At 36.3% G+C, this 27,683-nt stretch overlaps 4 protein-coding genes across 4 annotated transcripts; 1 reads left to right on the top strand and 3 right to left on the bottom strand.

The window, feature by feature from the left end:
- Positions 1-694: 694 nt before the first annotated feature.
- On the bottom strand, positions 695-1,571 carry LOC148585083 (uncharacterized). Its single transcript, XM_088517695.1, has 2 exons — positions 939-1,571; positions 695-808 (listed from the first exon to the last, which is right to left on the bottom strand). The coding sequence occupies exons 1-2, from the start codon at positions 1,569-1,571 to the stop codon at positions 695-697; spliced, it is 747 nt and encodes a 248-aa protein (XP_088373821.1).
- A 1,254-nt stretch (positions 1,572-2,825) lies between these two features.
- MKP1 (mitogen-activated protein kinase phosphatase 1) lies at positions 2,826-9,179 on the bottom strand. The gene is made up of 4 exons (XM_059599998.2): positions 9,003-9,179; positions 6,056-8,629; positions 3,962-4,142; positions 2,826-3,040 (listed from the first exon to the last, which is right to left on the bottom strand). The coding sequence occupies exons 2-3, from the start codon at positions 8,471-8,473 to the stop codon at positions 4,086-4,088; spliced, it is 2,475 nt and encodes an 824-aa protein (XP_059455981.2). The 5' UTR covers positions 8,474-8,629; positions 9,003-9,179; the 3' UTR covers positions 2,826-3,040; positions 3,962-4,085.
- Positions 9,180-12,118: 2,939 nt separating this feature from the next.
- On the bottom strand, positions 12,119-19,155 carry HEXO1 (beta-hexosaminidase 1). The gene is made up of 15 exons (XM_059600755.2): positions 18,639-19,155; positions 18,469-18,552; positions 18,231-18,266; positions 17,900-18,011; positions 17,721-17,791; positions 17,449-17,579; positions 16,823-16,839; positions 16,568-16,616; positions 15,884-15,984; positions 15,470-15,529; positions 14,658-14,691; positions 13,785-13,883; positions 13,423-13,482; positions 13,080-13,330; positions 12,119-12,594 (listed from the first exon to the last, which is right to left on the bottom strand). The coding sequence occupies exons 1-15, from the start codon at positions 18,999-19,001 to the stop codon at positions 12,419-12,421; spliced, it is 1,644 nt and encodes a 547-aa protein (XP_059456738.2). The 5' UTR covers positions 19,002-19,155; the 3' UTR covers positions 12,119-12,418.
- Positions 19,156-22,319: 3,164 nt separating this feature from the next.
- On the top strand, positions 22,320-27,109 carry MTP11 (Cation efflux family protein). Its single transcript, XM_059601316.2, has 6 exons — positions 22,320-22,826; positions 23,748-23,857; positions 23,984-24,229; positions 25,687-25,767; positions 25,928-26,161; positions 26,685-27,109. The coding sequence occupies exons 1-6, from the start codon at positions 22,661-22,663 to the stop codon at positions 27,033-27,035; spliced, it is 1,188 nt and encodes a 395-aa protein (XP_059457299.1). The 5' UTR covers positions 22,320-22,660; the 3' UTR covers positions 27,036-27,109.
- The last annotated feature ends 574 nt before the right edge of the window (positions 27,110-27,683 follow it).

Raw genomic sequence — 27,683 nt, 5'->3', positions numbered from 1 at the left:
GCAATTACGGATCACATATATTCATGTACAGCGCGTTTGGGGTTGCAATTTTATAGACAAAAGTGCAATTTTAAACTAAATAAAAAAGAAATGAATTATTTGAGATTGCATTTTAAAAAAAAAAAAAAAAAAAAAAGGTGTGATTAACTGCTTTTTCTAATTGCAGATAAAATGAATTTTTTTTTTTGACAATGCACAATTTTAAAAGCTAAACTGAGGTTTAAATGTCAAACTGTAGTTTTGTCAAACAAAACTGCGTTTTTAAAAATTATGTTTTTTGCAAATCGTCCATTATAAAAACGTTATTTTTAAATCGTACTTTTTAAAATCGCAAATCTAAAACTCTAAATAAGGTTGAAGTTATCTGAACCCATTCAAATGCCACTATAAATTAACAACTGATCCCTTGAAAAGTCAACTATACTACGAATTATCTTCATAAGCAATATCAGTTTATAAAATAACAGAAGTTTACTACATGACTGCAACTAAATGAACAAACATAAATTAACAATCACTTGTATATTATCCTGGATGAACAAATCCAACGACAGAGCAGTTACACCTAGTAATTAAGCACACTGATTTTCGACATTGCCATAGTTGCTAATTAACTTGCTATTATTTCATGATTCCTTCACAACAATCAAACCCTTGATTTACTCATATTCCGATACGGAAAGTGAATCATATTTTAACATGTCTCCTCATTCTTAACTGAGACCTCAGTTCGAATGATTTTCGCCGGAAGGAAGACGTCAGTCAAAACAGTCTTTGATTGCAAAGAAGCATGGAGCAATTTCACACCCTACAATCAAACCAGATAAATAAAGAAAACAATAGTGTTATAATATGTAATGATACCCTTAAATTTAACGACTTTGTTGTTCAAAGTTTACCAAAAATAATAAACAAAACAGACAGCAAAAATAATATACCTCATCCATGCCAACAACGACCACTCTCTCCTCAATTTCCCTTATATCATTGACATTAAACTGGGAAAGCAGAGTGACAAGAGAGGTGGTGGACAAGACCTTTACATCCAGATCATCCGTCACCATGTATGTAACCGTCCCTCTCACGTAACCTTCCTCACTAGTGGAGAAAGCGCTTGGGGAGTCTATGATTGTTGCTAACAAGTTCCGTCTAGTTCCGCACGAACCACAAATTGTGTTATTGTTATCAGCCACATAACTCAAACAACTACTGTATGCGCTCGGACTCAAACTCGAACACTTATACAATCGACGGAATGTTGAGGCAACGTTTGGCAATAGGAGAGTGGGGGGTTTAGCACCGGGCATGAATACTTTGGGTTCTAACAGGAAGCTTTTGTCTTTGTATGGTTGGATGTGAGTAACACTCATATTTTCAATGCTCTGGTAAAGGCTTTGCAAACTGCCTACCGTGACGTTACCCTCTTTCAGAAGCCGAAAGACAACTCCTACTGGCAGAGTGAAAATGCCAAAGAGGAAATCAACAAATTCCTTTTCTGCTTCAGCATAGAGCACCCGTTGTTGGCTTCCCTTCTCTATGAAAAGCTTCAGGCTTACCTCTTTTGCTGCCATTTTAGGTATGTGAATGCTAATTAAAGAGGATTCCGTCCAGTAAGTGCCCTCAATTGTCTTGGCTGTTACCCTTTTTATAGTCTTTTGGCTGTACGGAATGGAATTCACTCTTGGTTTGCAGTCACCATTCCATGAACCTTCGGGACTTGGAACAGCAAATCAACAGTCCATTTGCTGCAATGGGACTGTTGATTTCCTCAATGGAAAATCCTTTCAACTTTGTTTGGGCACAAATTAGTGAGAGATTTATGAGTAGTAATAACTAGGGAAAAATATAATTTAGCTCCCAAAATTATTAGTTATTTTCATTTTAACCCTCTAATGTTCAAAAAATAATAAAGTAGCCTCTCAAACTACCAAATAATTGTAATTTAGCCACTCCGTTAGTCATTACCGTCAAATAGGATGGAAAAATAAAAAATACGTCGTTGTGACAAGGTTAAGTTATTAAAATGCTATTTTGAAAAGAAAAAAAATTAATTTAAAAAATGTCCCCCAAAACGACATGGTTTTGAGGGGAAAAAAAAAATTCCAAAAAGGCAATTGAGTAACTGAACCTTGCCAAATCGACTTAGTTTTAATTTTCCATCCTATTTGATGGTAATGACTAACGGAGCAACTAAATTGCAACTGTTCAGTAGTTTGAAGGACTACTTTATCACTTTTTAAACATTAAGAAGTTAAAACGAAAACATCTGATAGTTTTGGGAGCTAAATTATATTTTTCCCTAATAACTACTTCAAGCAATTGAAGACGCCAATTGTAGTTTGCGACACATTTTGCTGCAAGGGACGGTTAATTTTCTCCAAACAAGACGGTAATTCTTTAATTTGGGGAAGCCTTTTTTCATGAATGGGAACGTAAACTAGCAATACAATAAAGGCACAACCATTGTAAATCAAATCTCGAGGCACCTTTGTCAATGCTTTTTAAATTACATTTTTTATTTGAAAAAGTATTTTACCGTGACATAAAAATAAAGCCTAAACAAAAAATAAAAGCAAGAATAAAATGCGTAAAGAAAGACAGCCGGAATTCCCAAGTGACTCAGTATTCGTTGGAGTCAAAAAGGGTAAGGAAATTTTGAGGCTTTAAGGTAAAACCCAAAAAAAAAAAATGGTGTTTTACATGAGCCAAAGGGTAAGGAAACTCTGTACAGCAACAACGTTTCTTCACTCCTCTATGAGGCATAACATTAATTGTGATACCTTAAACATTTGAACATTGCATTAAGGAATTTAAAGGGAAAAATATAAAGAAAGAATAAGATTAACCAACAAAAGAAAGTATCAACGAATCTATTATTCCGCTATGGCCCTCAGATTGTTTCTAATTGCGAATATACAAGAAAATTCAGTTTGTCAGATTTGATGATTCATTGTGCAAGAAAATGTGTTACTAGAGAGTGAAGGTGTTACAGCACTGTACAACCAAGTGAAGAGCCACAGAGAACTTTCAAATCAGCCTCCTGCAAATGAGAAACAAGGAATAAATGAAAATCTCTTTTGACAAGGAAAAATAAATAAATAAACAAATAAAAGTGCTCTTGACATTGCCCCCCCCCCCCCCCCCCCCCAAAAAAAAAAAAAAAAAAACCAACGAGACAAAAAAATAGTTGTTGCTCATGAAGTAAATGAACTTCATTAAAAAGCCAAATGGCACACCCAATTACTGTTCCAATCAGTGTCATCATGTTTAACTTCTGTACTTCCTTTTGCCTCATTTACCCAAGGATCCAAACGAAGACCTCAAAAGCCATGATTGTACACCAAGCTTTCTGCTGGTTCTCTGGCTATTGATTGTCTTTGCGAGCATGATCTTTCAACAACACTAGCCAAGACATTAATCATGACCCTTCAAAATGCCATTTGATGAGCAAAAGAGAGAGACAACTATTTCAAACACAAATTCTCAATAGTACATTGATGAAGCAGGTGTGAAATAGTTGAAAATACAATTGCATGTTGCAGCAGGTCAAGTAGCAAAAGCTTAAATTTCAACCTCTTACGACTGTTTCATGGATGTGATGGAACATTATTACTACGTGATATGCCTAATATATATTCTTAGCAGAAGATTAACAAAAATAAAAATTGGGGGTCCTTCGGGAACTACAAAAGTATTTCCGAATAGCTTTCCCACCTACGATCCAAAACTAAGGTATCTTCCTTTAGTTATATATGAATAGTTGTTCCTGGCAAATTAAGCATCTTGCTTCCTTGAATTTAGGAGGTTGTTAGGAATGCGTGGTCTAAGCAGAATAATCTCCAAGAAAACCTACTTTCCCTATTTTTTTCCCTATTATAACAAAAAGAATACCCCATAGCATGTTCTGGTAACGAGAAGAAATGTATTTAGGTTAATGATACTTGGACAAATAGAATATTACCTCGCTGGTTTTTGCAAGGGAAAGTTCAATATGATGCCTGAGAAAGTTGAAGTGCAATTAAGCCAACCAAAGAAACAGAGAAAGATTTTAAGGCACTGGATTCCAGAATCTTTTTGCATTGCCACTACAACGAACTCAGCAATGCAAGAAGCTCTATTGGCTCTTCATCTTCTTTAACAATCTGTTCCAACACCAATATTCAAATTAGAAGATCTATTAGTCACTGAAAGAATGCTTCAGCATGGATTTTGCTTGCTTCCACCAGCACAATATAGAGATAAAGAAACAAAATGGCTTAAAAAATGTTACGATATGGAATGCAAATGGAAACAATAAAAGCACAAAGGATTTCTCTTTTTGGTAAGTTGGACTAGAAATGCGCTGTAGGTGAAAATGTTGTTGTAATTAAAAATTAACATGCTACTGCTAAGTAACCATAGTTATTAAGCTGTCTCTGAAAACTGAGGAGATGAAGCAAAAAGCCCCAAGATTTTCGTAAATGGCAGAAAAATTAATATAAAACATATAAATGGATAAAATAAAAGGAAACAGAAAAGAAACTGTAAGTGAACCATGTGGCAGAATCAAATTTCACAAGACGAGAAGATTTTCTTGTGCATTTCAGGATGCTCCCTGCGTTGCAAAAGCCTTTTCGTTCACATTTCCATTCGCAATCCCATTCCAATGACCAACAAAGAGTAAATTTCTTCAATTACAAGTTTAACAAAAGTTTCATTCTTATTGCCACAGTTCAACCAACTTATGGACAATAAAACACAAGCATCATATGAACTGTGTGGATATGAGAGGGAGAGGAGGAAAGTGGGGCATAGACAGAAAGGAAGAAGAAAAAGAAGTAGGAGAAGATAAAGACAAAGAAACTATGGGCTGAGTCGTGCACTCCACTATTGGAGTACTTGGGTTTCAGTCTCAGTGAATAATGTCTTCTTGACAAGAGAAACTGAGAAATCATACCACGTGTACGATTCAAAAGCAACATGAAATCACCTTTCATTTAAATAATTAGTTTTTTATATTATAGACATGAGCCAAAATAAGTAGATTATTTTAACAGATAATTCACAATATATATATATATATATATATATATAAGAAATTATTCAAAAAGCAAGAGCTTAATAAGTACCACCTGTTTCGCCTAAACCGAAAACCATGCTAAAATTAATAACCAATCCTCCTACCGCCGTAACACCAACGGACTCTAATTTGAGTACTTGAATATGAAGAGGTATTCTCATTTTTACCTTTTACTTTCCTGACAAAGGCACATAGGCAAGAATTATATGATAGAATGACCATGGACTAAAGCATCATTTGCTCAAACCATAGTTAAGTTGACACTGGACACAAAACTGACATACCAAGTTCTAAAATTACACCAAAATACAGACATTTAGTTACCTTTAAAACTCACAATCACATGGTCCACTCCTTTTCTGAAGCCGACATGAGAGATCATATTGGAGAGAAACTAAACCCCTAACCTCTAGAAATCTTTACTACACTTCATGCATGTGTTATCTAGCCCATTTAAAAAGTGACTTGGGGCTTGAACTAGCTTACAAGTCAGATATTTCTTCTCCAACACTAGGCTTACAAAGGTTTGACCCCAATGGGCCTGAACCCTGAAATATTTCCCCGCAAACCAATCACAATGGCTTTTACCAGGATGCAAGCAAGGGTCAGTCCATAGGTTAAAAGATAATTTATTAGTGACAAATTGATTACTCATAATAATAAATCTCATTCAAATCATATAGTGCCATTTTGAAGTATCGATTCTGTGATGTCATTTAAAAAATATCCCAACACTTCAAACCAATATTTCCTTTAAAGTTAAAAACATGTTACTCTATATCTTTTTTGTTTCAAATATAACTTATTTTAATGCATAATTAGATTTGAGCCACAAACCAAATCAGCTTTTTACCGTGAAACGTCAAAAATTTAGACAGTAAGAGACTAAATCATACAAGAAGACATAGAGCTAGCCTTAAAAATTGTAGTCATGTAGAGAATGATAAAACTTATACACACAAAACAATAATAATAAAATACGTGAAGATTACATACCTTGACAGCCGTGTCTTTCGGAAGACCCATTTGGGCAAGAGCAGCACGACCAACTTGATTCCAATCGAGCTCTTTTAGATCATTTAACTCTTTGTTACTATCTAATCGAATTTGATTTTCATCATGATCAAAAGACCTTCCTACCCAAAAATATAATATCCTATTCTCATTTTTGCCTACACCTGGAGAGAAAACAGCAAATGCATCTTTGGAATTCATATCAGCCGCCTCAAATGTTGCAATTTTCTCTAAACTGGGCCACCGACATACTAAAGGTTGCATAAGATTACTAGGTGTTGAACTACTTTCCTCCATCCCATTTGAGACAGCAGGGCCCAGACTTTTTCCCAAGGGATGTTTTCTCCATAATTGAGTTAAATCTTCCTCTCCACTTCTAACTGCATCCTTGGACTCTAACATATCTTCTATCCTATCCAGTTCACATGGCGAGCAAGTACTCTCGTTTATCCTAACACCATCTTCTTCATCAGCAAGATAACTTGAGGGAGTATATGCCGCCCTCATATTCTCAGCCCACAGCGGCAGCTTCAGAGACTTTGATAAACTACCCCTACGCTCTGCAAGGGATGGTGAAAATATTTTGGACATAACAGAAGTTGATTTAGAACATGGCTGTGAATTAACATTGACACCAGCAATTTGTGGACCATTAGAAGTTTTGGATGACAAGAGAGACAAGTTAGAAAGGTTAGACAAAGTTGAAGACACCGGAAGAGAACATGAAGCTGCAGAAGGGGAATCCAGAGAGGATTCTGAAGAACACTTCGAATTAGTGCTTGAATCAGAAGAGACAGAATTTGGAGAGAGATAAGGAGGAGAAGAAGTAGAAGATGACGATGACGATGACGCAGATGATGACAATGATGATGAAGGTGATGATAAATTTGTAGATGAATGTGCTATCATCCTAGAATCTGAGTAGACCCTAGAGAGGTACAATTTGGGAGCCGTCACAAACTCTTTCATATCACCAGATGCAAACTTACGCCTTAGTTCACTCCAAGTGTTTTCTCTAGCAGGAAGGTGGGTTTCATGTTCATTCTCTGATGACGCAAATGGAGGCACAAAGCCCCCCATAATAGCTTTTTCGAAAATCTCAAAATCAACATTATATGAGTCCACTTTCCGTTCACCTGGGCAAATGTTGACTTTTGATTCCCTAATCTCCACACCATTGCCGGGTTTATCCATCAAAGGTAAGAGGTGCGAGAAAGAATCCCAAAAATGAGCTGGTTCCTCCCCTTCCTTAATCATCCTTACCTGCCCTTGCACTCTCTCATACCGGACAATCTGACAAACGGCCCCTCTTGCATCCTTCTCCATGATGCCTTCACATTTCTTACCAATCCAAACGTATATTGCAGAAGGTAAATGAACAATAAAGGCACCCCTAGAATCCAATGCATACGGAGAAGGATCATTCAATATTTTCGGGACAAGATGCAAAGGATCATACGGTGAGTGTGGAGCCATTCTATACATCCTCAATACGGAACTCGGGCTAAGAGGGAATGCATGAACCCTCTTTTGGCACTGTAACAACTGGCAAGCAAAACCCATATTTGGATCAGCAATACCCCTTGCCGCCTTGACATACTGAAAAGCATCATCAAAACTCTGCCCTTCTCTCCACATAAGATACGCAATCACCAAGGATGTGGACCTAGACACCCCTTGGCAACAATGAACAAAAACCCTTCCACTCTGTTCTCTAACATCTTCAAAGTAGTCAAAGACATCATAAAGAATACTAGTAATATCTTCGGACGGACTATCCTGCAACCACAAAGTTCTGTACACAAAATCGGCTTTGAAATACTCAGGACAAACAAAACCTACACAATTTAGAATGTGAGTAATCCCATTCTGTTTTAGTATATCTCTATCTCTCGCAACCGCATCCCCACCAAGATATACATGTTCGGCCACTTTTGAACACTCCTTATCAAAGAAAGCAATCTTATCCCTCTTCACAAGCCCACCATTCTTATCCGGGTTTCGCTGAATTGATGACAAATCAAGCTTCAACCTCTCCCCATTCCCTCTCCCACTCGGGGTAGGTGGTCCCGGCCACTCACCAATATCATCTGACCCGGCCTTCGGCCACTCATCCAAGCTCCGGCGAGCAATAGCCAGTGGCTGCAGCGGTGGTAAACACGACCGAGCCTTGCAATTCTGCTGGGATCTCGGGGTTAACGGAACAGGGAACCTCCGAATCTGCCCATTACTCTTTCCTCCAGTACCATTTGGATCCCCACATTCCTTTTCCTCAGCATCCGGGTTTTGAGAGGCAACACGGGAAGAGGACCACGACGCCGAACGCAAAAACATTCTACGGTTGCCAGAAAACTGGCACGGAGCCCGAGAATTACTCGAGGCATCCTCTTTACCCACCATGCCCACTTCAAATTTTTTCCTAGTGTAGAAATAGAAGCAAACCCAGAAATCTGGGAAGCGCTAATCTTCGAATTTCATCCTCGGTAAGTGAAGCATGGTGGTTTTAACCAAAATGTGACGAATTAAACCCATATCAGATCAAGCACAAGTTGCACACTGTGACAGATAAAAATTGTCAACAAACTAACATTTGAGCAAAAAATAATAATAATTAAGCAGATAACACAAAGGGCAAAAAAATAAAAAGGAAATTAACAGTAAATCAAGGATTAAGCACTGTAAACTTGGATGGAGAAGAAAGTGGCAAATCTAGAAGGAAAAAATAACAACAAAAAAAGAGTGGAAATCCTAGTTTCAATCTCGAAGTAAAATGCTTACATTAAATAAAATAAAATATACATATAAACTCATACAGCGAAAGAAACAAGAAGTATAAATTTCTAGGGTTTTTTCAGTTTTTTTTTTTTTTTTTTTTTTTGTCTTCCTGTGATGCGTTACCAAGAGAGAGAGGGTTAGATTTGTGACTTACAGAGTGACCCGCATGAGGAAGCCATGAAGGAGACGTAATTTTGAGAGGAAGTGGATTTGGGTATGTGAGAAAGAGCAGAGAACAGAGAGAGAGAGAGAGAAAGAGAGAGAGAAAAGGAGGCAAAGCTGCGCTAGTGGTGAAATGGAGTAGTAAACATGAGTCTTTTCTAATTGTTGCCATTTTCTTTGTTTACTTGACTGATAGGGAGCTAATTAATGTGCTATTGAAATGTATTTATTGTGTGTGCCAGCTCAGGGTTTTTATTTTTATTTTTATTTTTGAAATTTTATCTTATATCAAATTAAGTCCCTACAATTTAAAAATTATCAAATCACTTTCTAAAATTTACACTACTTCATTTGGTCTTGTTAAATTTTTTATGGTATTAAGTGACACATGTCCATCAAGTCCTGTCGTATCTAATAAAAAGAAAACACGTGTTCAGATTATCTAGTTAATTTACATCAAACAAACACCACAGTAGATTACCGCCTTAGCCAAGATTTTTAAAATTGTACACATAAGCAAGAATAAGGATAAAAGAAACAAAGACAAAAAACGCATAGCTCACTCGACTCACCTCAATCACAAATAATCTTCTTTCTTTTTCTTGTTGATGTGTATAATTTTTATACTATGTGCTGATGTGGCAATCCAACATGCCATGCCGTGCCGTGCCGTATGTTTGATATATGCTAGTTGACTAGATGGTTTAAACACGTGTCTTTTTTTTATTATGCATGGGTGTGGATAGCTACACGTTACTCAACACCATCAAAAGTTTAATAAATAGGAAAACGAAAAGAGTTATTTGGTGACAGTACAAACTTAGGAAGTGGTTTAATAAATAAATCTCTTGATAAAAAAAATTAAAAATAAATTTTTTAAAAAAAAAAAACAAAAAACAAAATTTAAAAAGAGAACATTTTATCAGGACCATCCTTATAACACCTATTTTGCAACCCCCAATTAAGAAACTGACACATAAGCAAAAACATAAAAAGTGCACAAAAATAAGTTGAACCAAAATACACTCAATTTTAGGGCAATAAAACCCCTAAAGGGTTAACCTTCTACCTCTAAGTTTTCGTTTTGAATCAAAAAACGAGTTTTGAGACATTAGAAACGGGCCTTGAGGCATTAGAAACGGGTTTGGGGGCATTAGAAAACGAGTTTTGAGGCGAGTTACGGCGGGGTTTGAGGCGTTCACCATCAGCCAGACTCACCGTTTTTTTTTTTTTTTTTTTTTTTTGATTTGGTATATTGTTCACTTTTATTTTTTGCATTTTTCTTAAATTGATGATGTGTCACATAGTAATTGAAGGCTGCAAATTAGGTATTATCGGAATGGACCTAATAGTAGGGGCTCTTATTTAAAAATAGTGCAGGATCATGTTCACCGTTGCTATCCCATGACATTAATGGTGTATCCAATTAAACTCTTTATTTTTTTCCCTACTTGAAGAGGATAGAATGTTGGGAAATAGAAACAATTTTTCCCCCAAAAGGGACAAATAGAGCCCTTGGGAATGCTTAGTTTTATAGATCTGAGGAGATAAAATAAAATAAAATAAAATAAAGTTAAGATAAGAAAAGGAAAAATGTGATTGATAATACATGCAAAGAAAATGACTTTTTTGTCAGCATTAAATTATTTAGAAATCGTACCTAAGCACCATCGTTGATGATTGACTTGATAGTAAGTGAATGGTTCAAAGAGATGTTGAATTATGTGAGAAAAAAGAACTAATAATATGAGAGACCCTTTTAAGTTTTATCTCCTACTCTGACTTTCAAGGAGGAAAGTGACATTGCTTAAACTAATCCTAAGCCTAATCTTTGATCCATATCCTTTAATTATGCTTTTTAAGTCTTTAGCTTAGGTGTTGTAAAACCAAGTACAGGAAATTTTCTGTAGTTTTTTCAACAGTTGAAATTTAATTAAATTTAGACTGTTGAAAAAAATACAAAGATTTCTTGTAGTTTTTTTTTTTTTTTTTTTTTGGGTCAAATCCAAGTCGTTAACTTGTGAAACTGATATTTCCTAGAAAATAAAGAAGATAAGCTAGGGTGTGAAATTGAGAATAAAGGTGAACCACATATGAGCTCAAGAGGGATATTTCATAACTTTTATGATAATAACTCATCATAATATGTTGAATATGAACACTCATGTGTCACATTCACTAAAAAAAAAATCAGTAATGAGGACTCTCTGAGACTCTCATTATGTATTAGGGCCCAGCATTTTGTTAGGATTGCACTCATTCAACTTTGAAAGTCTTTTTCACTGCCCTATCTTGCAAGTAAGACAACAGTGCAGAAGGGGTAAAGATGGAGCCGTGCAAGATTAGTTTGCAGTAACTTAAACTTCATGACTCAGTTGTCTTAAGATAATATCTTCATTCAGGTCTTATCTCAGTTTTTAGTACCTGATGTTACCTTATGTTGACACATGTCAGCAAGTTGTAAGCAGGTGTAGCATTACTCTATCTAAAATGCGAAATATTATATACTACATTTAATTTTTATCTCACTTTGTTGCACAGTATTTGATTTGTTTATTTTAAACAATGACTGATTTAAAAATTGATTAGCAATGTCACATTAGCAAAATGGGATAAAAATATGGTGTATAACGTACACTTCTCTTCTAAAATAAGTAGGAAACCTTTGAACTTAGCATTACTTATGGGTTTGGCAATACTCAAGTAGGTCAGCAAGTGTGAAGAAGAAGTCAGTTTCAAACTGTGGAATTCAAGAGAGCACATAGGCATAGAGAATTGGAATATGAATTCAGCCCATGTAAAAGCATCATTCTTCATTATAGTCGGCTAGTCTTTTCCTGATTCTTTGAAAAGTAAGCTAGCAGATTTGAATACTTTCAACCTAGGTTGTCATCTTTTCTAATAGCTTCCCTAGTTTTCCTTCAGAGTATCTGACGGGGGCAAGAAAATCTGCCCCTCTAGTGTATGCCACACATATGTTCCCCATTGAGTCAAAAAATGGAACTTTTCTCAGATAGAGGGAACATTTTTCACTATGACATAGAAACAAGCGATCATATTAACATATTTGAGGGGCAAGGATTCACAAAGCATAGATTTCAGCCTACAAGAATCAGAACAGGCAATATTGTATTCATAATAAAACGCCAGATGTCGAATAAAATCAACACCTAATCACCAGTGAAAGATCCGAGATTCATCTGACCTCACAGTCAACACTGATCTCAACATTTACATGCCCAAGCTTCCAAACCCATCAATGTGGCACAACAAATCAAAATATAAGTTAATTATCATACAATGCTGGACACAAGAAAAGACCTTTAAACATTGCTTACATTCTTTGAATACTATGCACAGAAATGCAGCCTGATATGTGTATAGTCACAGGATCTCCCAATAGAAGTATTATTGCACATAGCATGACCCTGGGCCACTCGGAGGGCTTCGGGCATATTTATTTGCGACTGGGGCAGCTTGAACCCCACGCCTGGTCAAGAGACATCTGAAATATTGCAGCCGGGGTAGTGCAGTTAAGGCAATATTTCCGGTGGATATGGCGTCCCTCTTGCTCCACAAGCGCTCTGTAGGAAACAAAGTAGAGTCCAATGGCATGCTTCAGAGTCAATAATAGCCAAAAAAAAAAAAATTAAAGAAAGGAAAAGAAATGCATCTCATATTTAAGACAATCAATAGGAGCGTCTATATCTTGCAAGATAATGACGAGGGAAACAATAAAAATGAAAACATAGGATGAACTCTCTCACCCTTCAGGCATCACTGCAAACTCAAATCACTGGTTAGTGTGTACGCATGTCTATTGGTGTGTGTGTGTATCTCAGACCATACAATTTGAATTGAATGAAACTAATGCATTTACTTATCCAATCAGTTTAGTTGTTTCAACTTCCAAATTAGGCACAACTAACTAGACCCATTGACATTCCACACCTGCAACTGGTGGACAATGGGGACGCCAGTTGCAGGTTCAAAGACGTTAAGTCCAAGGAGGCCAAACAATGCCGATGCCCAAGTCTTAATCAATGATTTACATTCACCAATGGCATACCTGCAGCCGCTGCAGCTCGAGGCCATATTGTTTGCTGAACATTTGATGTATCTGCTGTCTCGCCCCACATGCATACTTCTCCTCCAAGCACAAGCTCTTGCTTGGAAATATCATTTATTCCTTCCACCGGCTCTGCAGTGTAGAATTTATCCCAAGGGACATCCAAATGGTCAAGATACCAAACACCTTGATTGCTGAAAATGCATCTGAAACCCTTTGCAACAGCCTTCGGACAAACCCCAGCACCCAACCTAAAGCAATGCAGCAAAATATTTTTGAATTCACACAGTTAGACATTTTGCTTTATACTAATGTGAAACTGCTCCCAAGGGGAAAAACTCACCAGTTATGCACTATAGTCCGTGGATTAAGGTTTGCCGCAAATGTATTGAAGGTTTCTTCCCTGAGATGTGAAAATTCAAATATGTCACATGCTTCAGTAATTAAATAAAATGACACTAATTCATGGATACTTGCATAGTGGACATTTTTGGTCAAGGCTTATGTAAGCTATCAGCTATGCACTTCCAATTTCAATTTTCTCAAGTATTTTCCATTTGCATACCTTATGCTGATATCCTAGAACTTTCCAAACTCTCAAGATGATCCAAACAAGACCATATATATACACACACACACACACAATACAAGAGTAAAATCAAGTTTAAATAGCAAACAATCTTGTTGAGGTAAATTAGGACATACCAATTGACAGGGGTCCAACTTTTTGAAATTGCTATTTCTTGAGCTTTTAGAACAAAATATTGGTAGGCATCTTTAGTAGTCATGTTCCGTTCCTGAAGCCTGCACATTAGATAGTCAATGTAATCAAGGTCACATAAACACTATTTAATTCAAACATGGAAACATTGTGATGCGGGACAATCAACAGAAATTTAGAATAGATGAGAAAGAGAAGGAGAAGGAAGAGAGAAGAAGCTGAGGAAAAGAAGTAAGAGAAGAAGAGGAAAGAAGCAGAAGAAGCGGGAGATGGAAGAAAAATCAGTAGGAAGAAGATGACAAATCATTCTATCAAAATATTATTCTTCAAAAGCTAATTACTACAGTACAAAGTTAAGCTTACATAGCCTAGGGATTAAACCCTAACCCTAACCCTAGTGATACTTGTGCTAATAGCTCACAAAATAACATAAAGCCCAAATTTTCATTTTCGTGTCTTATCTTCTATGATATTCATATGTTACACACATGCCACACAGATAAAAGTAACCATTAGAAAAAGGCTAACATTATTCTGAAAGTAGGGTATATTGGCAACATGTAAACTACTGTGAATTAAACTAAGAAATTGGTATGTTGAATATGTCAAAGCACTTTCCACAAATAGTAGTAATTGTAAAGCGAAACCTCATGATAGAATTTTTACCCTTGATTAGATTTGGATAGGAGTCAAAATGACCAGCAAAATGAAGTATCTCTGTAATTACACATTGTGCCATTTCCTTCAAGCTAGACTATATATATGTTTCATACCTCATATAGCTTGACTGATACGACTTAATGGATCATAAGTCATCATGTAACAAGACTTTTAACCAAAACAATTCAGGTATTTACCATTGCTTCACATGCGGAGTTGAGCTCCAGCAATCTGTCAAATAAATAAAATAAAATAAAAAACATCATAAGCATAGAAGCACAAAAGTAATACCACACACATAGACACAGACACATAGAGAGAGAGAGAGAGAGAGAATTGACACATAGATAATATCCTATCAAGCAAATAAGTACGAACTATATTATCAACTAATACTTTTAGTTTATTATGCTTTCTAACCTTGAATTCAAGTTTTTGACGGATGTTATAGCTTTTGAGAAGTCAAGTCTCACAAAGACGCCATTTCTATGAGTAGTTCCAATGCCTATAAGGCTTTTCCATTGCATAAAACATATCCATATGTATTTGGAGAAACAGACTGAAATTGATATCTCCAATGATTTTGAGATTTCACAGTTCCAATGACAGGTCATAAATAGGGATCCTAAATGCCTAAAGATTTTCAACTCCATCAAGACAATTCCTTATATTGAAGATATATAACAGCAAGAAGCTCAAGCTTATCATAATAATGGAAAGGAAAAATGAACAAAATTGTTTTTTTTTTTATAAGTGAAAAAAAAAAAAAAAAGAACAAAATTGTAATCTCAAAGAAAGGAGACTATAGATCATTACTAGCATAAGTTAAGTTTTTGGTGCTAAACTTATCAAAAAAAAAACAAATTTGGTGCTAAACTATTTTATTCACATACATTCTTGGAGCATAAGAGCACAGAAGATTTTATTTTCGGTTTATTTATATTGTTCCTTTTGTCAATATAGTGATAGCAGAATTTTATCTTGCAACAAGGAAGCCACTCAAACTAACCTGTATTAACTTCATCACCACCCAAGTGAAAGAGCTCAAAGGGGAAAATCTTCCTCATATCTGTAAAATGGAAATTTGTAAATAAATAAACTAATCTAAATAACGTAATACATATTGCAAATAAGTATTACTCTTTTATTTTTTTTTCCCTTCCCAAATTTTACTAAACATCTTTTCATGTGACCAAGAACTTCTTATACACATACATTTGCATGTGTGTTTGATATCATATGGCAGTCTTCTACATTTTGGTCTTTGAATTATGTGAGACATCCACCAGGTCAAATGCAGCTAACCGCATCTAAACAAACTGAGCTCTTTTTAAAAAATACCATATTAAATCTTGTACAATTTTAGAAGGAAAAAAAAAGGTACTGAATGAACATCAGGGAAAAGGTATTAAAGGAGCTTAACCTGTCAGAATACCAGAAATTACATCAAAAGTAAAGTTTTTTGTAACATCAAGTGGCTCTGTACATGAAGCAGAAGGCCAGAGATCAGGATATCCGGTGCCCCTGCATTCAAGGCAGATAACATCCTTATCTCTCGGAGGAAATAGATCAATAAAAGAATGAAGAGTTGGAAAATTCTAATCTTTTGGTATTTTATTCTATGAATTCCCCACAAATGTTCTCTGTGACTTTGTGGAAACAGCTTGAAGGAATAATTCTGAATTCCCAGCTCTGCCAGACCAAATTGCAATATAAGAATTTCTAAAGCAGGATTTAATCCATGATTATGATATTGGAAAGAAAAAATTTAACAAATAGCTGTCTTTCCCTTCTTCCGCTCATAGAAACCATTATGGAGTTATCGTTTGAAGGCCAGAAAGCCATATCATTTCTACTGGTTAGGACACACTAAAAGGCCAAATCTAAGCTTGCCCTAGAAGATTTCTTAAACCTTAAAAAAATTTCCCTTCCAGTCTTTGGATACGGGGAGATTCTTAGCTTGAAAGATTATATCTTCTTTTTTAACTGGTAAGTTACACATGCACCCAGTGAAACTTGAACCTACAACCTCACGCTCCACCTTGCTACAAAGGGAGGAAGTACCATTTGAGCTATAGCTAGCTTAAAGTAAACAGCAATGCTTTACCATGATTCTGCATGACCGGGGATATCAACTTCTGCCATGACATTGATGCCTGTCATGCACCGTGTAAAATAATCAGCCCCATAAATACTAATTTAATAGCTGACACCATTATATGGCATATTAAGGAGACATTTACAAAATGTTTTTCTCTACTGCATAAATTCACTTTGAAAACAGAAAAACTGTGAAGTTCAATCTCGTACAAATTGTTTTTGTCTTACTGAAGCTTCAACAAAATATAAAGATAGAACGCACCTCTTACTTTGGCAAAGCTTCAAGTTGATGCATGGACACGTGAAAAGAAAAACACTGTTAGCCTATGGCAGACTAAGGAAACATAAAAAGACAAGCAAAATAAATCAGAACATGTAGAAAGCCATGTAAATGGAGGACAGAAAAGGAAAGCCAAAAATAATTTGCTTGGTTACAGGAATAACATGCAGGCCATATATTTTTTACATATTGAAAACATCATTTGGAATTTTTTTTTTTTTTAATATACCATATTATATTTTCATACTATCTATTTTAGTAGCTTTGGTATCTTATAAAATAAAAAATACTAATAATAACAAAAAAATAAAAAATAAATAAAAAGTAGATTTGGTATATCCTCAATCCAACATCAATGCTGCACCTGTTATGACAAATCAGTTCTTTGTTGAAGAGAATGAGTAGCGTCATATGATTTGGATAATTATCTATTTTAATAAATTGCAATCAATCTGATTTTAGGATTATTAGACAAGTAACTTCAACTGATTGGAGAGTCTAACAGGACTACTTAGACAAGCTATTGAATGTATTTAAAGCTAATGAGTTACTTAGACATTTAAACTTGCTTCAGATAATCTTTTTGATAAGTAAGAAGATAATCTTACTTGACAATCTCATATGCATCCTCAACCGTGTAACGCTCCCACTTTGTATATGAACCTTTCCACAAATTTGGATATGAAGGTACTTCGAGAGGAAATGACTGCTCGTCTATGATGTGCCAATGAAGGACATTCTACTGAATGCAACTCTCAGTATCAGAATTACATGTGACATAATTAGAGAAGCAAAATATGGTACAATTATCAGACGAGTCCTAGACTGAATGTCAATTGTGAAACGCACTTTGACAAGAATACCGAGCAACAGGTCTTACAAGTTTAGCATATGACATGGATTCAATTATCTGCTTAATCACATTAATCGGTAAAAAGTGCCTCGAAGTATCTGCAAAACAATGCCAATAAAGATTGGTATCAAGCAACATTCTAGCATAAACTAATAGATAAATTTTCCAAGTTTACTTTTCCCTGAGATAAAATAAATTTAGCCTACCCAACAGAAGTCCACGATAAGCAAATCTGGGTTTGTCCTGGATGTACCAAGGAGCCTTGTATACTAGTACTGATTTAGTTTCATAATCAAAGGCACATAATTGGCTGAATGTCTGCATTATTACAAAAGAGAATAATTCATGAGGGAAGACCCACATGCCTTGAGACAATCACAAGCTAGTCAATATTTTCTGCAAGTTAAGTATGAATAACACAATCGCGGAATAGGATCCTCCATTTCAAGGGAAATGGAGATGAGCCACAAATGCAAGATTGTAAAATGCCTAGGCCTAAATGCATTAATAAACATGCGCAATGGTAATCATACATACCTCCAACCCTCGCAATGCCCCGTAAACAGTATTTGCCTGCAATAGAGAGTATTAAACATCACTGAATCTCACGACTGACTGCTTAGAGAGAAATAAACCATAGTGCATCACACAAGTAAGTATAGTACCCAACCCGTCTAATTCATCAAGTGAACAACAAAATTGAATTTAAATGTTCATTCAATTAGCTTTAAACCACCAAAGAAGCTAAACCCACAATCTCTAACCCTCAAATTACCTCAATCGTCGCCTCCCCAATAATCGACTGACCATCATTCTTCGCAACGAACAACGTATAGCTCTCATCCACGCCGAGTTGAAGCTGAAAATAACAACAACAAAAAAATACTTTCAAATTCATACAATCAAAACTTCAAAAACATTCACTTTCTAGTCAAAGCAACTCACTTCTTCGCTATCCGAGTTAACAATAACCTTCAACTTGCTAATATCATACACCGATCTCCTTCCCCAAAGCCTATCAAACACAGAAACCCCCCCGCTGTGCTTGAACACAATCCTTCTGTACCTATCAAACGCCTCCCTGAGAATGCTGGAGTTTCCACCTTGGCCGGCGACGTCGAGCGAGAGGCCGGGGTCGACAGAGAGCGAGTCGTTTCCGGAGGTGAACTCGGCGGGCAAAGGCCAGAGGTAGGTGAGGGAGTCATCGATTTCTGGGGCCGAATTGAGCCTTAGGGATTGAGAATCTCGGAGGGCAAAAGCGAAAATTAGGACGAGGACGTGGGAGATCTTGAAGGAGTCGGCGAACATGGTTTATCGGGGCTTGTGGGAAGGGAGACGGTGTCTGGGGGTTCAGCTGAGTGAACACAGACCAGGTGGTGAAGCAAGACAGTTGGGCCCCACGGTTGATCGTGATGAACCGATAGAGAATCTGGGCCGTCGGCTTTGTCAACAGAAGACCAGGAGCAGTTACGGCCGTCTGCGCTGTCATTTAGATTAATGTTACTATTCTTGTCAAATATTCTTCAATTGGTAAATTAACTAAAAATGTCAATTTTTTCAAAAGCTAGTAAAAAGGTAAAAATATCCTAAATTTTTAATAAGACAAAAAGTATCCTTATAAATTCCAAAAAAATAAAAGCAAAAACTAAAAAGAAACAAAATTTTTTTAAAAAAAAGGATGACTCCGTTTTTTTGGACAAAATTTTCCTCTAAACTGGGGTGGAAAATATTCGTTCAACCTAATCTATAAAAGTGATATGTATCCCTCCAAAATGTGAGATGCATATGTTTTTTTAATAGCAGGAACAAAGTTTGAATAAATTTTATTAAAAACTCATGTGCATCTTATATGTTATTAAAAAATTTGACACATGTTATTTTTATAAACTAAGTTTGAGGAATTCCCTCTAACCCAGTTTGGATGAAAACTTTGTCCTTTATTTTTTATTTTTTTAAAACAATTTTTAACTTTTTAAAACAAAATTATATAATTTTATGAATAGTATTTTTGTAATTTCATGACATTGATATTGTTTGGTAGTTTAAAGGGACATTGACATAATTGATAGTTTAGAGAGACATTAACAATTAAGTAGTAATTAATTTCCTTACAAAATCACTCAAAACACGTGATCTCATTTCATATAAAATGAGTATAAATAGTAGTAAGAGAAAGAGAATTTTTTTTTTTTTTTTTTTTGACATGTTCGCACAAGAGGTAGGAGAAAAATTTGAACTAGTGATATTTGTTTTATTAAGCGTGATCTCAACCAATTGAGCTACTTCTTGAAGTGTTATACGTCACCACTTGGCCAATATTATTAAAATACTGAACCGGGAAACGTAGATGTTAGTAATCGAGAAAATAAGACACATTCATAAAATAACCATTTATTTATTCCCGTAAAGCTCATTCATAGCAGTCTCATCAAAGTAAATAGTCATAATAGTTTTTTTTTTTTTTTTAATTACCTTTTTGTATTTTAGCTATGCATTTTTTTTTTCAAATTCCGTACAACAGGCTCAACATTTTAATTATCTATATTAATTATTAAATTTAAATATTATTTTTCAAATAGATATTTATTATTTATCCAGCAATCATACATTTGAAAATTGTTTTTTTATAATGATCATATTTTTATAAAATATATATTTCTCTGACCTTTAAAAAAAACAAAAAAAAAAAATCAAATTTTAGATTCAATGTTTTACACGAACGAGACATTCATTCTCCAAAAACAATTTTCCTCCAAATCTTTTGCTTCTCTCTATTTCCATCTCCTCCCTCTCCTAACTAACCGCCACTCACAAGCATTGTCAACAACCAACTACCACGCCACTAGGTTCATCCACCTCAAGGTGGCATACCAAGATGGGAGGTGAAACCAAAATAAAAAAATAAAAAAAAAGAAAATAAAGAGGAGAGAGAGCATTCAGAATTTTTTTTAAAAAAAATATTTTGTGAGTAAACAATACTCATCAAATAAGTTGAGCGTTTTTCATGCTTATGAGAATTTTCAACGTTTTGTTGAGGTTGATAAAGAGGACTTTTTAACATTTTAGTAGCTAAAGTAAGCTGCAGAAGTTTAGGAGTCACCAACCAATCTTTTTCTGCATAAAACGTGCTTTAGGTGGCCAGTTTGGGTGGTCAAATCACCTTTGACTATTTCGGTAGTTCTGTCACTCTCCGTTCAATTCTCTTGCTATATATATATATATATATATATATATATATATATATATATATAAATTCATGACATTTGTCACCCATAATTTTATTTTACTTTCTAATTTTTAATAAGATGTTTTTTTTATTAGGGAGATATTGACAATTTTTAAAACATATCATACTTATTTATTGATAAAAGTTGTGAGCCTAAAGCTCTTACAAACAGAGCAAAAAGCTCTGAAGTAAATCATAGCCGAAGCTAAAGATACAGTCATTAACAACAGACTAAATTAACCAAAACACAGCATTCGCTAACCTATGACTAAATATCAGGTTGAAAACTCAAATTTGCATCAAACAAATACCATCTAATGCATAGGTAGCGCTTATTCATCGGCCTTGAGAGCAAAACCCCCAAGCTGATACTTATTCCTCGGCCTTGAGAGCAAAACCCACAAGCCGATACTCATCCTCATCGACTCGAAAGCCAAAATAAATTTCACATCCACAACCCAAAGGTTTGGACCAGTAATATCGGGCAGCAACCGGGCGCAACAAAGCAGGAGGTGAAAGTCTTATTACAAGCATAAATAAAACCATACAGGAAAATAAAGGGAACAATAAAACTAACGCAGAAAAAGAAATTACAGCAAATAAAACCAAATACAGGGGAACTCAAAGGAAATACAAAACAGAAAAACAATAAAACAGGAAAATAAATGCGAAAAACACTCAAAGCGGGTCACGGCAGCCGGAGGAGGCCGATCGCGAGCTGGCCGAAAACTGCCGCAGAAGGTGGTACAAAAAGCTTGGCGCGGGAGGAGCGCGTGAAAAGACTTGACAGCGAGCGGTGAGCAGCGAAGTGAGCGCGGAGGAGATCGGCAGCACACACAAACAAACAGGGAGGGAGGAGTTTAAGTGAAAGCCCCCAAAAGCAGTATCCACTGAGATAAAACACAAGCACAACAGAACAGAAAACACTAAAGACAAAAACAAACCTAAAACAAAAATCGGGAGGCAAGGAAGGACATCCCACCTCCCCTGAGGCAGCGACGCTCTGGAGGGAGGGCTAGGGTTTCACAAGGCTTAGAGTTTCTCGATATTTTTTATAGTTGGAAGAAATATTGGTGACATCTATAATTTAGAGGGGCATTGAAAATATGATTAGTGGTTTGAGCAGTGCGTGAACTCTTATTTTTTATTTTTTCTATTATCTTAGCTACTAAACGAATGGTTTATAACACGTAGCAAGGTTGCAGTGAGCTTGGGCGTTTATGTGGACCGCAATGACGCAGGTTGCGGCCCGAGGCCGCCATTTGACCGAGGTGGTTCTATCAAAGAGGGGATTCCTGGGTCCCGCCGGAGCTTGATTGAAGCCTCCTTATCTAAATTGTTTATTTAGGTACCAAATGTCAGACGGGACGGTGCCACCTCATTGGACGATCAGAATCGGGTGGCGGATTTCATTTCACCATGATTCTACTCAGCAGATCTCAGACTCTCATCAAGCGTCCAATGCGGCGCCACGTTTTACTTCGATTCAAGCAGCCCCCCTACATTCCCGCACCTAATTTAGACCCGGACACTCTCACTATCACCTCTACAACAACACTCATCAAAAGGTCATCCACACAGCCGACCAAACACCGAAACGTGTCCCGTTTTTCTTTCTTCGTTTGTCTGCGTCTTCGTTCTCTCTTCCCTGGTTCACAGCGCTCCAACAGTAGCAGCCACAACAGTGCTCTACAGATTTCGCGGAAAAGTCCTCTCGTTCCCATTCAATTTCCAAACGAATATGGCGGAGCCGCTGGCGCCCGAGAGCGACGAGGAGCGCTTGCTCTTGGCTCAGCCTAGCAGCACTGACCAGTCGTGGCGGTTGAACTTCGACGGATTCCAGGTGTCCTCGGAGCACAAGGAGAAAAAGCCTCCTCGTGGCCTCCACGACTGCCTAGGGGTGTTGGGTAATTTTACTGTCACTTTTGGTTGGTGTTTTCTTAATTATCTTTCTCTTTTGGTCTGAAATGGAAAATATTCTGTGCTTTATTTTTGGTTTGTGAGAATTTTACTTGTTTTTGGTGAGGTTGTTGTATTAATTTCTTTTCTTTTCGCTTTAATTTTAGTTGTCAGGCATTGAGAATTTATTGCTTTTTAGTGCTTCTGTGTATGTTTAAATGTTTATGAACTAGTGCTTGTTGGGTGTGGAGTAAGGGCTGTGGTGTTTTGAGCTTCAGTTTGCTATGCTTTGCCATACATTTTGTGTGGTACTAGTTGTTTTTTTAGGTCAAATTCTGAGTTTGCTCTGTAAACTGGCCGTAAAAATGAGTAATTGAAAGTGGCAGAGGGGAGGGATAAGAGAAATGCGTGGAATCGTATATGATTGAAGAAGATTTGAAATTCTTTATGGGGAGTTCTGAGCTTTTGAGTTGGCTGCTTGGCTGTTTCGGGTTCTTTCCGGATGGTTAAGGTTGTAAGTTTTGCTTCACTTCTCCTACTTTTTGTATGTGTGTGTGTGTGTAGACATGTTTGATAGTTTATTCACAGATTAAGAGAAAAGAAAGAAATTTGACTCGTAGATGGTATCTTATAAGCTGATAAGGTTGAAGAACTTAAAACATTTTTGTCTTATAAGTTCAAGAGACTAATTAGAAGTTCAGCTTGATAGAATTTGAAGAATGGTTTCCCTCAAACTCATTGTGCATTTTAGAAGTCACCAATGTTTAAGTAGAGGATTTAGAAGTTGTGAATTGCATGGCCTTTGTATGTCACTGGTTACTTTTAAATAGTAGTAGGAGAGTTAAATGCTAGGAATTATATAATACACAGTCAACATTTGAGAGATATCACAGGAACCCCATCTCAATCGTTTTGCTTTATGGCTGCAGGTCCAGAAGATAATGTGGCCGAGTACTATCAGCAGCAGGTAGAAATGCTTGAGGGATTTAATGAAATGGATGCCCTAGCGGAACGTGGTTTTATTCCTGGGATGTCAAAGGTTCATAACATCATTGCATTGCCAAATGCTTAAGTTTTATGGTTTTTTTTTTTGGGGGGGGGGGGGGGGGGGGGGGGGGGGGGCTGTGGACTTAAAACTGAAATGGTGCTATTGTTATGGTTCCAGGAAGAGCAAGAAAAGTTGGCTAAAAGTGAAACATTTGCCATTAGAATATCAAATGTTGCAAACATGGCTCTCTTTACAGCTAAAGTCTATGCTTCTGTCCGAAGTGGTTCCTTAGCCATCATTGCATCCACACTGGACTCGCTTCTTGATCTTCTGTCTGGCTTCATCCTGTGGTTTACTGCATTCTCCATGCAAACTCCAAACCCATATCAGTATCCTATTGGGAAGAAACGTATGCAGCCATTGGTCAGTCATCCTCCAATTAGTCTGCGTGATAGTCTAATTTATATGCTCAAGTTTACATGCGATAATTGCAGTATTGATGGAACTCAAGTCTATGCTAAATTTACACTTGTACATGCATATATAGTGTTGCCTGCTTGATATGCACTGTCACCTTGTCTTTGCCAAATTATTTTTCTGCTAGGTTTTATATCACTGTTATTTAATAACATTCTGATTCTAGATGACCAATAATCAATTTTATCATGCATGCCCTCTTACAGTTATTCTTAATCCTAGTATGTGAACCCGTTTCTACCAGCACTACCTATTCAAACTTGTCCTAAACTTATTTTCCAATTGCATTACCAATTTTGTGGAAGGATGTGGACTGGTCTCAAAGCAGCACTATTTCGAGTTTGATAATCTTAATCCATTCTCTCCAATCGTAAATGGATTTTGTGCAATGATCCATGGCTGATAATTGGTGAGATCAAGTTTTTGAGTTGCATTCACTAACTGTACATGAATATTACTTGACTTGTATGTGGTTGAATGGACATCCTAATGCAAAAGTGGTATTCTTTTGTGATATTATCACTGGAAGGAAGGGAAAGTTAACTTTTTATGATGAGTCAAATTGTGTCAAATACTTATGAAATCATAGAAGTTCATGTTTTATTAAAATAAACTTAGTAGTTGCAAGTGCTCTTACATGTGTGCCTATATTCTGGGTGCATGCTTAAATATTGTCTCTTTGCGCAGCTCCCTAATTTGTTTGTCATGTGGTACTGAACCGTGCAGTATGAATTAATACTTGGTTTTTAATTGGTGATAGTTATCTCTTCTTAGAATGTGCTCTTTAATTTGAAGTATTAAGGGGTAATTTCACTGAAGACCTCTGAACTTTCACTCGATTTGACAAACCCCCCCTAAAATTTAAAATCTCTCAATTTAGTCTCATTAACTTTCAATTGCTCTTAATTTGAACCTCTCCGTCAAATTTAGCCATTAGAAATACCAAAAAAGACCAAAATATCCATGATTTTCTTTTTTTAAAAAAAAATTAAAAAAAAGTTTTGGAATTAAGGGTAAAGTTGGAATTTTATAAAAAAAGTCAGGAGTATAAATGTCATTTAACGTTTAAAATCTGATGGAGCGGTCCAAATTGATTGCTATTGAAAGTTCAGGGGACTAAATTAAGAGATTTTGAAGTTTTGGGGGGGGGGGGGATTGTCAAATCGGATGGAAATTCAGAAGTCTTCAGTGAAGTTACCCCAAGTATTAAAAAGAAGAGTGTTCCATCCCCCTGTCATTTTATATTGTTCTCCCTATTTTATTCACCTCTCTTTGGAACTCGTTATTGCTTTCTGTAATAGAAAAAAGAACTCCTTTTCATAATATGTTTTCTGGTTTCGTAGTTGAAATAAAATGAATTATATTACATTCATAGTTTGATACATCTCAACAATAATTTGCAGGGAATCCTCGTATTTGCCTCTGTCATGGCGACTCTTGGACTGCAGATTATCTTGGAGTCAGTGCGCACACTATTATCTGATGTAAGTGGGTGCTAGTTGACTTCTTGATGTATTAAAGTTCCATTTTTCATGGAGTTGTTTCTCTATTTTTGTTAGGATTCTTGGAATTTCTGGATATATTTGTGTCTCGAGAGCACAAACTGTCTCTAATGTTGCTTCTCAATATTTATGTGCTTCCTAGGACTTGTCATTCAGCTTGACCGACGACCAGGAGCGATGGCTTGTTGGGATTATGCTTTCTGTGACTCTGGTAAAACTCGCTTTGGCTATTTATTGTCGCACTTTCAAAAATGAGATCGTCAAAGCTTATGCCCAAGATCACTTTTTTGATGTTATCACCAACGTCATTGGACTCATTGCTGCTCTCCTTGCAAAGTATATTGATGATTGGATGGATCCTGTTGGAGCTATCATTGTAAGGAACTCTCTCTCTCTCTTAATTTTTGTTTCTTGTGTTCAATGTATGGAGTTATAGTTGCATCTATGCTGAGGAAATGTTCATATCATTTATTTTTGCATAGAACAGATATAGAGGTCGCCATATATTGGTCCTTTATTGAAGTTACCAATCTTCTACAACTTTAGCCATAGGATTTTAGGGAATAGATAAAAGGCTGTCATAGTGCTCTTATGAAACCGTCTGTCCAAGTATATGTACCTTGGCAATTCTGCATATGTTTTTATGCCCTCATACTTCTCTCTTTTCTGTGACCAATAACATGACATTTCTAGTCCTTTTAAACAAATCTGTTTAGTAATATGGTGATAAGCTTCTGATTTATTCGTCAATTTACACCCTGAAGACTTTTGGATCCATCAAATGCTGTCACAGTTTGAAAGGATGTGATGCTGCTGGCATTTCATTCTACTACTTCTTCTCTCTCCCTCTCTCTCTCTCGGCACCATTGCACTTACATATTACTTTGGACTTGCTGCAGCTGGCTTTGTACACTATCCGTACATGGTCAATGACAGTGTTGGAAAATGTGAACTCCCTTGTGGGAAGATCAGCTGCTCCAGAATATCTACAGAAACTCACGTACCTCTCTTGGAATCACCACAGGGCCATAAGACATATTGATACGGTCCGGGCTTACACCTTTGGGTCGCACTACTTTGTGGAGGTTGACATAGTTTTGCCGGCAGACATGCCTTTGCAAGAGGCTCATGACATCGGGGAATCTTTGCAGGAGAAGCTTGAACTCCTGCCCGAGATTGAGCGTGCCTTTGTACATCTGGATTACGAGTACTCGCACAAACCTGAGCATGCTCAGCAGACACACTCCTAGTCAAAAAAAAAAGGAAAAATGTAAGTCACATGCTACATCTATTGTAGTTTTGTTTCTTGCTCTCTTTTTTCTTCCACTCTACACGTCCTTGCCCCTACTTGAATATGATATTAATTCCCACCGAGAACAACCTGAAGCTGTAAATCAGGATGGTTTCAGCTCGGTGGAAATTTCTATATTTTGGAACATTTGATAGTTGGAGTAGTAAAATGCTTGAGCATTTGCTAAACATTTACTACTTGTTATGGGGAAACCAAGATTTCGCGCACCGTCAATGATGGGCATAAACATTTCTTTGTTGGATAAAATGTTATTAGATAGAAAAATTAGAGCTTTGATTGTTAATGTGTTTTGGGAGGTATTTTTTGTTCTTAGTTTAAAAATTGTTTTGATGTAGCAAAAACGTAAAAACAATTTTGAATTAAATATTCCACGTATTAGGCCTTACTTATTAAAAAGGAGTTTGAGCTCACACGTGAGAGGGTGTGTTAAAGTAATGATTAAATGATTAAATTTATCTCTTCCAATAAGCTTCAGTTTTTAGGATAATTGGTAATTTAACATGGTATTAGAGTCAAAGGTCTTGGATCGAACCTTGACTCCATCAATTCTCCTCACATTTAAATTAAATATTTTAGGTGTTAGACC

Source organism: Corylus avellana, chromosome 6, assembly GCF_965113065.1.
Source record: "Corylus avellana chromosome 6, dhCorAvel1.hap1.2, whole genome shotgun sequence".
Classification (NCBI taxonomy): domain Eukaryota; kingdom Viridiplantae; phylum Streptophyta; class Magnoliopsida; order Fagales; family Betulaceae; genus Corylus; species Corylus avellana.
This window is presented reverse-complemented; position numbering and strand designations above follow the sequence as displayed.

Coding starts and splice junctions, on each gene's coding strand:
- LOC148585083 (XM_088517695.1), bottom strand. CDS start 1,571: ATGGCAGCAAAAGAGGTAAGCCTGAAGCTTTTCATAGAGAAGGGAAGC. Junction 809..938: donor TCGTTGTTGGCATGGATGAG/GTATATTATTTT, acceptor GTTTGATTGTAG/GGTGTGAAATTGCTCCATGC.
- MKP1 (XM_059599998.2), bottom strand. CDS start 8,473: ATGGTGGGTAAAGAGGATGCCTCGAGTAATTCTCGGGCTCCGTGCCAG. Junction 4,143..6,055: donor CGAAAGACACGGCTGTCAAG/GTATGTAATCTT, acceptor GTGTTGGAACAG/ATTGTTAAAGAAGATGAAGA.
- HEXO1 (XM_059600755.2), bottom strand. CDS start 19,001: ATGTTCGCCGACTCCTTCAAGATCTCCCACGTCCTCGTCCTAATTTTC. Junction 15,985..16,567: donor CCCGGTCATGCAGAATCATG/GTAAAGCATTGC, acceptor CCTTGAATGCAG/GGGCACCGGATATCCTGATC. Junction 14,692..15,469: donor TGGTGATGAAGTTAATACAG/GTTAGTTTGAGT, acceptor TTTATTTGACAG/ATTGCTGGAGCTCAACTCCG.
- MTP11 (XM_059601316.2), top strand. CDS start 22,661: ATGGCGGAGCCGCTGGCGCCCGAGAGCGACGAGGAGCGCTTGCTCTTG. Junction 25,768..25,927: donor TGCGCACACTATTATCTGAT/GTAAGTGGGTGC, acceptor TGTGCTTCCTAG/GACTTGTCATTCAGCTTGAC. Junction 26,162..26,684: donor ATCCTGTTGGAGCTATCATT/GTAAGGAACTCT, acceptor GACTTGCTGCAG/CTGGCTTTGTACACTATCCG.